The sequence below is a fragment of the Entelurus aequoreus genome, linkage group LG20 (genome assembly GCF_033978785.1).
Source record: "Entelurus aequoreus isolate RoL-2023_Sb linkage group LG20, RoL_Eaeq_v1.1, whole genome shotgun sequence".
Classification (NCBI taxonomy): domain Eukaryota; kingdom Metazoa; phylum Chordata; class Actinopteri; order Syngnathiformes; family Syngnathidae; genus Entelurus; species Entelurus aequoreus.
Window position 1 is genome coordinate 5,093,020 of NC_084750.1, and position 13,047 is coordinate 5,106,066.

Here is a 13,047-nt window from a genome sequence, read left to right on the forward strand (position 1 = left end):
AATTAATATAAATTTCTGCTTGTGGGTTGCATTTGGCTTCGTATTTATAGTTTTTTGCAGGTTTTCTGTTACATTTTCCACAATGCATTTACTTTTTCTACTGCCATACATTAAAATCCAACTTCGCTTTTATATATTTATATATTGTTTTAACCTTTGCATTAGCTATTAATATAAATGTCTGATTTTCCGTTGCATTTTGCTTCTTTTTTTTTGTTGAATTATATATTTACAATGGGCCACATCAGTCTCGTTTACAAGCTAATGGAAAGTGTCCGTTAAGAGTGAGCCAGCTGCACAGGAAGCAATTTCACAATAAATCATAATGTGCCATTGCACATTCCTTCAAATCAAAAGAGTGAATGATTAAACAATGCGGCTCAAAACGAGTACAAAATAACATACATATATGTCAATTGGGTGCAGGTGGAAAGACCCAACTGCCTAGTGTTTTGTTTTTTATACAGAGTGATTTTATTTTGAAGGCGTTACTTTACGGGCTTACAGGATGTGTTGCCGAGCTTACTGAAATATCGGATATATATTTTTATGATAGATTTAAAAAAATACAGGAAATAAAATCATAATTCGTTTTTTTTCTCTTTGGACACCCATACTTAAACATCGACGTTTTTCTGATGAAGTGTTCGGGTTTTTTTTAAACGGGGCGTGACATTAGGAAATGACGTGTGCTAGTGTCGTACCTGAACGCACCACACAGACGCGCGCCATTTTCTCGCCAGGAGTCGCTCCAAAAATAACGAAAACATTTGTGTTTAAACATCAAACTCGCCTTATTTACCCCGCACTCCTTGGTAATATCAACTTAGCCGGCCCGACAATGAGTGACGTCGACGACGGCAACCATGATAGACGGGTAAGTATTGACATTTAATTATGTACAATATCACTATTTCGTCTGTCCTCGTTTGGCTGCCGACAACAAATACTATTCGCACTTCGAGCTAACTCCACTGAAATAAACTGCATAACGCCGACATTTTGTGAGTGGTATGCTGAAATTAGATTTAAGTAAAACGTGTATGAGTAACCAGCATAAGCAATATAGACGGTTTTTTGCTATGTTCCTTCTAGCTAGCTAAACTATGAACGCACCATTAGCGCATTAGTTAGCTTGAGCTACCTCCTTGGCGTTAGCTTAAAGTAGCTTTCATATTTTTTCCTCAACCTGTGTTAAAATGCCTCTTAAAAAGTTGGGCTTTGGCCACTTTTTCCATAATTGCTTTCACGCAGTGAACCACGTGTCTGTGACCTAGATCATATTTGCCTCTTTGTTATATTCACGTATGTGACTATCAATGTAACTGCCATGCATTCACGTGCTTTTTTTTTTTTGCTATATTCAGACTTCTATCAAATCCTATCTTAATTTTATTGAATGTTCTTCTTTCATTAAGGTAATTGCTCGTGAAGGATTTGAAGAATTTTATCCAAGAATGATGGGAGAGAAAATTCCAAGATAAAAGAAGGCTATTGAGAACATGTACAGAGCAAAAGTTGGAGAGGGAGGAAAAAGTGATGGAAGATTGAAGGCAAATAGAACACTAACTAAATTTGGCTGAAGAGAAAACACGGCGAAAACTGAAAAACAGAAGAACAAAGAAGAATAGAAAAAGCGGAGAGAAAGGAGTAGCGTGTAAAGAACATGGAAGAATGTGTGTGTCCCTAGGTTAAGTAATGCTTTGTGTCACTATTGTTTTCCTTATTCGTGCTCCCATTCTGTTAATTAACAGTTGCATGTTGTAATTTCCCTCTGATGGCTCAGGTAGACATACATTGGTCACATAGAATTCTGATTTGAATGGTTGATTACCTATTTACATAAGTTTTCTCACAGTTGTCTCCACAGTACACATCACCCATTACATTATGTACACTTGCACAGTTTTGTCATTTTCTTAATGGCGTTTCATTTTTAATTTCTAAGTTTCTCACAGTACTGCAAGCTACGATAGCGAGTCTAATTTGAATGGTTGGCCACGGCAAATGTGCATGTTATTGTTATAAACTTTAGGAACAAAGAGTAAACAACAAAGCTAAATACATTTGTTTGAAATTACAGATGCAGTTATTTTTATGTCACAAGCGAGACAAAGCTGCTTGTTGAGAAGAGCTACATGCGTTCTCACGTTGCAGTCTCAAAGTTGCAGGAACAGTTTATAGCAAATCACTTGGTTAAATCTGTCTCGAGGGCTCTGAATACTGGCTGAGTTGGCAACATGGAACCAGATGTGTATGAAAAGCACAGTTATGACTCCATCACTCGTACAGACAGTGTTTTAACGACAAGCATAATAATGACAGAGGGCGAACAGTTTGTGCAAAATTGCACTTGCTGCTTTGTTCCCTTAAATCTAATTGTGGCGGTCCGCATTTATCTGCAGTCGGCCGCCACAAATAAATGAATGAGAAACACTGGATTCGCAATAACTACCTTTTTGAAGTGACCTTTCCATTGGATGTCCTTAAACTGTGCGTGTGTACTTAATGAGGTGGTTGGTGAGTGTGTGTTGTACCTGACAATGAACTTTTTACTCAGTCTTCTTCCATGCCGCCACACACACATTCGTACGTGATAAAGTGTTGGAACTTTCTGCTGTGGCAATAGGGGTCTCTCTCCCCACCTAAATTGGATCGTGGAAGTCCAGCACGGGCCAAGTCGAGGAGTAGGTCAAGATCTCCAAGCACATCCCGAGGCCCCAGACGCTCTGTGTCCAGATCTCGCTCTCGGTCCAAATCCAGGTCGGTTGTTCTCCATCATCAGGGTGCCAAACAGCATCTATAATGGCTTTGCTCATCTCTGGGTTTTTTAGGTCTGGTTCCCGGCGGGACTCAAGCCGCCGCTCGCGCTCCCGGTCTCATTCCCGCAGACGCAGGTCCCGTTCGCGCTCCTACAGCCCCCACTCCCGCCGCAGGAAGAGCCAGAGCTCCTCCCCGGCGTCGAGCCGTCGCCGTCCCACAGCCGGCAGGGTGAGCACAAATGAATGAAAATGACATTGCACTGCAGATTGTTGGCAAGCAGGGATGCAACCATCAACTGTGATTAAAACGTCACAAAGACTCGGCTACTCCGCGTTTCAGTCCTCGCTCGCTATAAACGCACATTACGCTGCTGCGGTATTTTCGTAACAACCTGAACGGAACCGAAACAAGAGTTACGCCAGCGCTGCACGTGCTTATACGCAACAATCCAGAGAGACGCTAGCATGCTACATTACATTAAAAAGGGCAGCAAGACAAAGCAGCAAACTGTTCCCATCTTTAAAAAGGGGGAACATTTGGGCTACTTAAATGAGCAAGCTATCGCCATGAAGATGATAGCTTATCCATTTTAAGGCTGCAGCTAACGATTATTTTTCTATCGATTAATCTATAGAGATTACTTTTTTCGATTAATCGGTTAATCTATAGATATTTTTTTCGATTGATCTAGAGATTTTTTTTTTTTTCATTTTACCGATTATTTTTTATTTTATTTAAAATGAAGATGAAAAAATAAATGTAGGCCAGTTTTTTCAAAAGGCATGGCTTTTATTTACACAAAAAAAAAAGTATGGCCACTCAGTCAACATTGACAACAACATGACAGAATATTCTGTAACAATGTAAACATTTAAAACTTTTAACATTTAACAAAATTAAAAGTAGCTTATTTGCTTTTTAATGTGCAAATATAGAAGTAAACATCCAGTGCAAATCTTAATATTCTGCAATAGTATAAGCATTTCAAAAGTAAAAGTATTGCTTATTTTGCTTTAAAATGTGCAAAAATAAAGATAAACATCCAATACAAAAAAGTGCAAAACGAAATATTCTGTAACAACAGTGTAAACATTTCAACAAAAGTGAAAGTATTGCTTATTTGCTAAAATGTGCAAAAATAAAGATAAACTTCCAATACAAAAAAGTGCCAATCTAAATATTCTGGAGCACTGTAAACATTAAGTATTGCTTTTAAAATGTGCAAAATAAACATCCAGTCCAACACAGTACACAAAACCAATTCTACTCATTCCAGTGAGTGACTAACAGTTGTAATGAAGAAAGGTTAGCATGTCTACGCTCAGAAGGGGTCGATGTGGCTGGAACTGAGAGGTAATTAGCCTTCACCTCAAACCAGGACTGCGAGCGAGCTGAGCTGCAGTTTACGTTTCTAGAAGGTCAACGGGCTGATAGTGATGTTACTAGTAGTTGACTGGGAGGTGTTTATTATCATTTGGGGAGAGTCCGCTGCCTGATGCTCACCTGCTAAACACCTATCTGCTAGACGCTGAAGCGCTGACTACATGCGCTCTGAATACGCACTGCTGATTGGCTGGTAACGTTTTGAATACGCACTGCTGATTGGCTGATAATGCTTTGTGTGTACCAATCAGATGGTTGTGTGGGTGGGACAATGCTGCGTGCTGAGACAGAGGCAGAAGGATCAAAGCAGCTTGTTAAGACTTTAGCAGCTAAAGTTAGCTTTAGCATAGAAACTCGTTCGGTACACCCCCGAACCGAAAGCCCCGTACCGAAACGGTTCAATACAAAACACGTACCGTTACACACCTAGCAGATACAAATGACACATTCATGTTTTTGTGTAATGATGACAACGTATGCTAACGCGGACGATTGACTAGTTGATGGTTTTCTTTTCAAATGTTCGTTCATAGCCGTTGTGCTGCTATGATAGGCCATTTACGCTCGACACAGTGTGCATACAACAACATTATTAGGCTGTGCATTGAAATACTCCCACACTTTTGACGACTTTTGGCGTGCTTTTTCCCCCTCGCTCGCACAGTCTGCTTTGCGCTCCGCCATGACGGTAGTGTGACGTAAATATGTGACGCGTCGACGCACAAAAACGGCGTCGACTTATTTACGTAACCGATGACGTCGACTACGTCGACGCGTCGTTTCAGCCTTAATCCATTTTCAAAAGTGTTTGATACGCCCAATATGGTGTGGCTTTACACGCCAAAGTAAAGGTACGACAAAACTGAATTAAATCATGTAACTTACAATTAGTTGATTAGTGTTGAGTCCGTTCAGTGTAAACAAACAGCAACAGATACTGCATTTAACGTTCTTCCTGTCTGTGTTGAATAAACTATAAGCTTTGTAAGTTATAACAAAACAACATTCTAGAATAACAGGGTATCTAATTACAGGTGTTAAGGCATAAAATGGACATAAGTATCAATAGACAGTCTAACACTTGAGTTTATCTCCCACATGAGTAACATTTAAAATAAAGGTAATCTTTATCCTATATTAATAATAAAATGATTAATGTATATATTCTTGAAAACACTTATTGTTTACGTGTATTATTTTCTACTGCTATTATTGGATTACTGTTATTTCCGACAGTAATAACACATCTGGGTCTCTAAGGCAAAGGTGTCAAACTTATGGCCCGGGCACCACATTTGGCACACCACATTTTTAATGTGGCCCACAAACGCCTAGAAACAATAATTTCTTACAAAATGTATTCATTGTTTCCATTTTGACAGAAATGTATGTGGGAGGTGGGAAACTTTAGGCACCCCATGATTTGATTTAGAATTGATTCTTGATTCAACCCGATTCTCGTAATGTATATTTTGCTATAATTATAAAACCTTTTCAAAACAGGTTTCATGTTACAATACTTCCTTGTAGTCGCTGATGTCTTGGGACAATCGGTAGAAAATGTAAGGGTGCATATTAATAATATATCATTAATTTTTTTTGATTGAATTTTGAAAATTACGAAGCAATTTAAATTTAAAAAATAACTATTCGGATGTGATTTGTTTTGGTATTTTAAGCACCCTTATTATTTTATAACGTTATACAATTTGTTAGTGAAAATATATACCCTTACATCTGCTCGTCACTAACTTTCAAAGTTATCCATCAATTTGTGTACAAAAATCAAAAGCAAAGGCAAACGTGTAGTAATATAATGAGGCGATTAGACGTTTGTATTCATACATTGACTGTTACAAGCGCCCCATTGAAGGCATGCATAATTGCAATGTGGCCCTCATTGAAAATGAGTTTAACACTCCTGCTCTAATTTGATACATTTTTGTTGTGAAATTAATCAATTTATGATAATGGTAAAACTGTGATTATTACTCCTACTATATTGGTCTATGAAGGTTGCATCCCTACTGGCAAGTCCCAAGAAGTTTGTTAGTGGTATGTGCTCATCTTGTAAAACAAGGCTGCCATCTGTATATTGATAGTAGCACTCAAATGTCATCCTTTAAAATCTCTCTGGCGCCATCTTGTGGTTCAGCTGCCATTATTTACCAGTTGAGAGCAATGACGCAGGCCAGGGTTTGTGATATTGTGGTTAACCACTCTGACATGACGATTCAATTTTTTCATTAACCCCCTCCCCCTTTCATTATATCAACAGAGCCATGACACAAAAGAAGCAAACAGTCATGGCGAAGGTGCTGATGTTAGGGTATGTGGACCTTCTGGCATATTCTGGGCACGCCTCATGTAATGACTGTGTATTTGGAGAAACATGTGATTCCCTGAGGGGATGTATATTTATTTCCATACAGTATCTATTACTCCGACACGCATCATCACTGCTCATTCAAAGATGTACTTAACATTATTTTTCCTCCCCAAGAACTTGCTCACATTTTTGTAGTCGAGAGCCAACCTTTCTTTTCCAGTGGCCGTCTGTTCTGCTGGCATTACTACCACTGTACACATTTCATCACATATAAACACAGGTGCATCTCAATCATTTTCATGTCTAAAAGTTATTCCAATTAAGAGCTGATTAATATTCAAACTGAGATATTAACTGTAAGCATTAAGAAATACACTACCGTTCAAAAGTTTGGGGTCACCCAAACAATTTTGTGGAATAGCCTTCATTTCTAAGAACAAGAATAGACTGTCGAGTTTCAGATGAAAGTTCTCTTTTTCTGGCCATTTTGAGTGTTTAATTGACCCCACAAATGTGATGCTCCAGAAACTCAATCTGCTCAAAGAAAGGTCAGTTTTGTAGCTTCTGTAACGAGGTAAACTGTTTTCAGATGTGTGAACATGATTGCACAAGGGTTTTCTAATCATCAATTAGCCTTCTGAGCCAATGAGCAAACACATTGTACCATTAGAACACTGGAGTGATAGTTGCTGGAAATGGGCCTCTATACACCTACGTAGATATTGCACCAAAAACCAGACATTTGCAGCTAGAATAGTCATTTACCACATTAGCAATGTATAGAGTGTATTTCTTTAAAGTTAAGACTAGTTTAATAGTTGCTGGAAATGGGCCTCTATACACCTATGTAGATATTGCACCAAAAACCAGACATTTGCAGCTAGAATAGTCATTTACCACATTAGCAATGTATAGAGTGTATTTCTTTAAAGTTAAGACTAGTTTAATAGTTGCTGGAAATGGGCCTCTATACACCTATGTAGATATTGCACCAAAAACCAGACATTTGCAGCTAGAATAGTCATTTACCACATTAGCAATGTATAGAGTGTATTTCTTTAAAGTTAAGACTAGTTTAAAGTTATCTTCATTGAAAAGTACAGTGCTTTTCCTTCAAAAATAAGGACATTTCAATGTGACCCCAAACTTTTGAACGGTAGTGTACATTCTTGAAATATTTAACTTTAATCTGTTGGATGAGTTTCACAATTTTCAACATAACTACTGAAATGTTCAAAGGTTTTCCAGTGAGAATATTGTGTAAAAATGTATTCATGTCAGCAACTTCAAATGTAAAACTAGTATGTGATATAAACTCATTACACATAAAGTGAGATGTATTTCTTATCATTTTGATGGTCATGGCTTAGTTTTTGATAAGCCACATTTTGAGTTTCCATTCGAGGGTTTCATCAGCTGTAAGCCATGTTCATCGAAATATCAAAACAGGCTTGAAAGCTCTTGAGTTGCATGTTATGAGCCTGTGTCACATTTGTAAATCTGATTGCTGAAACAAACGAACTTTTGTCGCCACCGATATTCATGTTTTTTGAGTTTCACCTGTTTACAGTGGTACCTCAGTTGTTGTCCGTATGGTTGCATTTTGCCCTGGTTTTTGTACGACATTGGGGATATCATACGGCCAAACATGTCCAGTGCAGAGGAGACTGGTCCTCAGGAGGATATGGCAATATATTTTAGTACGATTCAGTCCACATAAGACTATTACAGGATTGTAGAGTGCATCTGCACTGCATCCACCATTCAGAAGCACTTTCCTGCACAGTGGTACTTCCAATTTCTTTTCGCGGGATTAGGTTTGCCATTAAAATTTTCCCCAGTTTTTCTACACTTTGTATATTATCGATTGAGTAAACTAGTTAATTTGCAATGAATCCCACGCGTTCCTGACTCAGTCTTTTTTATAAAGTACGGCTGCAAGATAATCCACCATGTAGCCAAAGATAGCACCGGCACTTTGATAAAGAAGGTGTAAAACAATTAGGGCTGCAACAACTAATCGATTATAAAAAATAGTTGGCGATTAATTTAGTCATCGATTCGTTGGATCTATGCTATGCACATGTGCAGAGGCTACTTTTTTTTTCTTTTCTTTTTTTAAAATAAACCTTTATTTATAAACTGCAACATTTACAAACAGCTGAGAAACAATAATCAAAATAAGTATGGTGCCAGTATGCTGGTTTTTTTTCCCAATAAAATACTGGAAAGGATAGAAATGTAGTTTGTCTCTTTTATCCGATTATTAATCGAAGTAATAATCGACAGATTAATCAATTATCAAATTAGTTGTTAGTTGCAGCCCTAGAAACACTATTGAATCAAAGGGGACATATGGGGCTTTCAATCTACACTTTGAACACTTCCTTGTTTAGATTATATTTATTGGATATGGATATGAAGCCATATCATAATTTAACTTCTGAAAATGTACACTTTTTGAATGTATATCTTGCGGCCGAAAATAAACTTCATAAGGATTATATAGATTCACCTGGTCACAACAATAGGTACACCTGCACACTCTCCAATCGATTAAAGGTGAACTGCAAATTGACTCAAAGCTGCAAAATGAGGAATTTGAGGCCAAGCTATGTTCGACATAAATGGCGTGCTTAGCCAAATAAACCGGAATAAATGTCCCAGGTCAGCTGGACCAAACAGACAACTGCGTGTTATTACAACTACAGTACATACGCTGTCTGGCAAAACACGAAATAATACTTTACAGATATTGTAATATGATTGTTCATGTTTTGGTGTCCTATCGCAATGTTGTGATTGTGCTGACGTAAAAGCTAACTTACCTCTTTCAGTAGTTGGCTTCTTCTAAATGAAGTTATTTTGAGGTAGAACTGATTGCTCAGATTAGCTGCATTGCTAGCCGCCAAGAACGAGACGATTTTTATGTCGGAATGCAAAAAAAACATTTGTCTTGTCTCTCAAAATGATTGTGAACAATAGGTGCAGCTCTCCTTTAAGACTCTGCATTGAAAAAAGCTGTGTTTAGCAGCATCAATGTCTGCGTTGCATGTTGGTGAAAATATGACTTGATCCTGGCTAGTTTGTTTCCTCACAGCCTAAAGCTCCCCTCTGGCTGACTATTTGTCATGTATATGAATTTGGCTTTGTCTTCTGTATGTAAAACTACAACAATGTTTTTGAAAATGTATTTGTGTTCACATCTGCGCAGATTAACTTAATCCACTTTGTGGAGAAAATGAGGTACCACTGTACAGTGTTAGTCTATATGCACAATATTCAATACTGCTAAGTGCCTGAGTATCTCATCAGCTTTTTGTCATAAGTATACTAAATCATATGCAACTTAAATTGATTTAACCTAAACACGAATGGCACATTCCATGATTTTCTTATCACTGTGAATTTTTCTTGTGATGAAGAAAAGGTTTTGTAAGATGGGCCATCTCATCAAAGCATCACCTTACGTTTTATGTACTGAGTCAGGACACAACTTGATGATGTTGATACTTTGCTTGTTGTATGCACTGGATGAAAAGAGACCATATATCATCAGAAAAAAACTGTACTGTTGACCTTTCCAGGAGAACCCTGACCCCAGCACATGTTTGGGGGTGTTCGGCCTGAGCTTGTACACCACAGAGCGAGACCTGAGGGATGTGTTTTCACGATACGGCCCTCTGGCCGGGGTCAACGTGGTGTTCGACCAGCGCTCAGGTCGCTCCAGGGGCTTCGCCTTTGTTAACTTTGAGAAAATTGAGGATTCCAAAGAGGTGTGTTTGCTCTTTCTCCATTTTGCAAAGAGACGGTTGTTACTTTGGCCGACAGCCTGGGTTTTGATGATTTCCTGTCATGAATATGTGGACACATTTCTCGCAAATTTTTGAGTGTAAACATTTGAGTTCGGGGTGTGATAAAATGAGTGAAGAAATTATGTTTAGACAAGTCGCGTTTATTTTACAGCACAATTCAAAGCGCTTTAGAGATGAAAAATGACAATATGATAAATGTATCTAATGACCTAAAACCATACTTGCCAACCTTGAGACTTCCGAATTCGGGAGATTGGGGGTGTGGGCGGGAGCGGGGTTAAGTGGGAAGGAGTATATTTATAGCTAGAATTCACTGAAATTAGAGTATTTCTTATATAGTACAGTACACAGTAATGAAAACACAGTTGTTCTACTAACTACTGTACTTGCTGCTTACTTTTATAAAAAATAAAAAAAAACACTTACCTTTCACTATTTGAGTAGCCTGTGTTCTGCCATTTGAGCACTGGCGAGCGATCTCTGAATCCTGGAATTATATCCTTCACGGATTTGTTGAAAACATCCACAAATGAGAATGGGATGTTGCTTGCAGCTATCAGCATAGCCATCTTTGTCTCGGCATATGTTACACCCTCGGGTCTCCATTTAGCAAGGTGGCCCATAACACTGCGTTGCCGCCGCCTTGTGCTTCTCTGACCGTTCATGAGTGACTATCCATTCGTCCACCGTGTTATGGGTTATAGTTAAACCTATGGATAACGGAGACATATAATAGTCTCCTTTTCAGGTGCGAGGACGCTTAAGGCACGCCCCCAATATATATATTGCGGCATAGCTCGGTTGGTAGAGCGGCCGTGCCAGCAACTTGAGGGTTGCAAGTTTGATTCCCGCGTCCGCCATCCTAGTCACTGCCGTTGTGTCCTTGGGCAAGACACTTTACCCACCTGCTCCCAGTGCCACCCACACTGGTTTAAATGTAACTTAGATATTGGGTTTTACTATGTAAAGCGCTTTGAGTCACTAGAGAAAAGCGCTTTTTAAATATAATTCACTTCACTTCAATATTGTTTGTCCGGCTGGAAATTTCGGACATTACTACTTGCTGTAGTTTTGAAGCAATGCATGATGGGAATCCGGATGTTGTGTGTCAGTGTATTAAAGTGCCGGCTGGTATAAACACACGCTGAGAAATGGCTCCGTGCCTGCCTACTTTATGGGTTATAGATAAACCTATGGATAAAGGAGACATATATAATAGTCTCCTTTTCAGGTGAGAGACTACGCTAAAGGCAGTGCCTTTTAAGGCACGCCCCCAATATAGTTGTCCGGCTGGAAATAGGGAGAAATTCGGGAGAATGGTTGCCCCGGGAGATGTTCGGGAGAGGCACTGAAATTCGGGAGTCTCACGGAAAATTCAGGAGTGTTGGCAAGTATGCCTAAAACACAAATATTTGATATGTTGATTTGCATAGTATTGGTTTTAGTGTACAAAAAGTCTTAACAGTGGCCCCAACATCTTTCAAATGTTCTTGGTCACTTTGGACACTCTTGTGCCAACATAACTCATATAATGCAGATTTGCACTTTTTCTTCTGTTTCCGTTGGAAGATATATTTTATTTTATCCAAGTACTTTCACCTTTTTTGCTGCCTGCAGTTGTATGATGTGACTACTCAAACGCACCACTAGGTGTCAGTCTTGTCACACTCGTGTCCCTACTCTGGGTGTTGATGGTTGTCCTCTGGTCTCAGGCGATGGAGCAAGTCAATGGCATGGAGTTGGACGGGCGGAACATCCGCGTGGATTTTTCCCTGACCAAGCGGCCTCACACGCCCACACCTGGCATCTACATGGGCAGACCCACTCAGTCAGTCACTTTGAACACCTTCTCACCTACCAGTCAAGACTTCACATCCTTATTCTTCTTCTTACTTGCACAGCAACGGTGGTGGCCGCAGGGGAAGAGACTCCAATTTCGACCGATACGAAAGATCCGACCGATACAACGATCGATATAACGACCGTTACAACGACAGATACGATCGAAACGACAGATACAACGACAGATACGATCGAAACGACAGATACGATGAATATGACTACCGGTACAGGTAATTCATACTTTTTGAGACAATGTGTTGCTGTGCTATTGGCCATTAAAACCACATACGTCTCCATGCAGTCGCAGGCACTCCCCGTCTCCGGAGTACGGTAGATACAGGTCTCGCTCACGGTCTCGCTCCTACAGCCCACGTAAGTGTCACCCAAACACTGTTTATATCGAAGCTGTTAGGATTGGTATGAAGTGTGTTTTCTTTTTGCAGGACGCTACTGAGATCCTCCTCCTGTTTTTCAACCAGCATGTCTTTATTCCCTTTGAATTGTTGTTTACATACATTAGAACAAAGAACCTCTTTCTGTAGTTTTAGTCTGGAGATGGTCATTGGCTTGGAGAAGTAAAGCTTCGCTCTTCTTAAATACTTTTATGATCACACTTCTTTTTTTCTGTAGTGTCTGTGCATGGACATTCAAAGCTGGCCCTTGTACGCATTAGAATCAAGTTTTAGTCCTGTGGGTGTGGGAGTTAAGGATGTGTGGGTGAGGTGGGAAAACAAGACAACAAAGCCCATGCCAGGATGTGTTCACACAACTTGAGGTTAATGTCACGCTAATAAGTGTCTCTCAAATTTACCACCGCTTTCATTCAACATTCACCAATAAAACAAGGTGGAAAAGAAAGACCTGGAATACATTTTTATTGGGCGTCTCACTTTATTGACTGTCATACATCAGAAA

At 39.3% G+C, this 13,047-nt stretch overlaps 1 protein-coding gene across 2 annotated transcripts; it reads left to right on the plus strand.

The window, feature by feature from the left end:
* The first annotated feature begins 688 nt into the window (after positions 1-688).
* tra2a (transformer 2 alpha homolog) lies at positions 689-12,991 on the plus strand. 2 transcript variants are annotated; one of them, XM_062029269.1, is made up of 9 exons: positions 689-877; positions 2,630-2,763; positions 2,835-2,991; positions 6,425-6,475; positions 10,063-10,251; positions 12,003-12,118; positions 12,192-12,356; positions 12,434-12,504; positions 12,576-12,991. In XM_062029269.1, the coding sequence occupies exons 1-9, from the start codon at positions 842-844 to the stop codon at positions 12,584-12,586; spliced, it is 930 nt and encodes a 309-aa protein (XP_061885253.1). In that variant the 5' UTR covers positions 689-841; the 3' UTR covers positions 12,587-12,991. The 2 variants fall into 2 exon arrangements, with proteins under 2 accessions (XP_061885253.1, XP_061885252.1); XM_062029268.1 differs by having other exon boundaries at positions 690-877; positions 12,192-12,362.
* Positions 12,992-13,047: the final 56 nt, after the last annotated feature.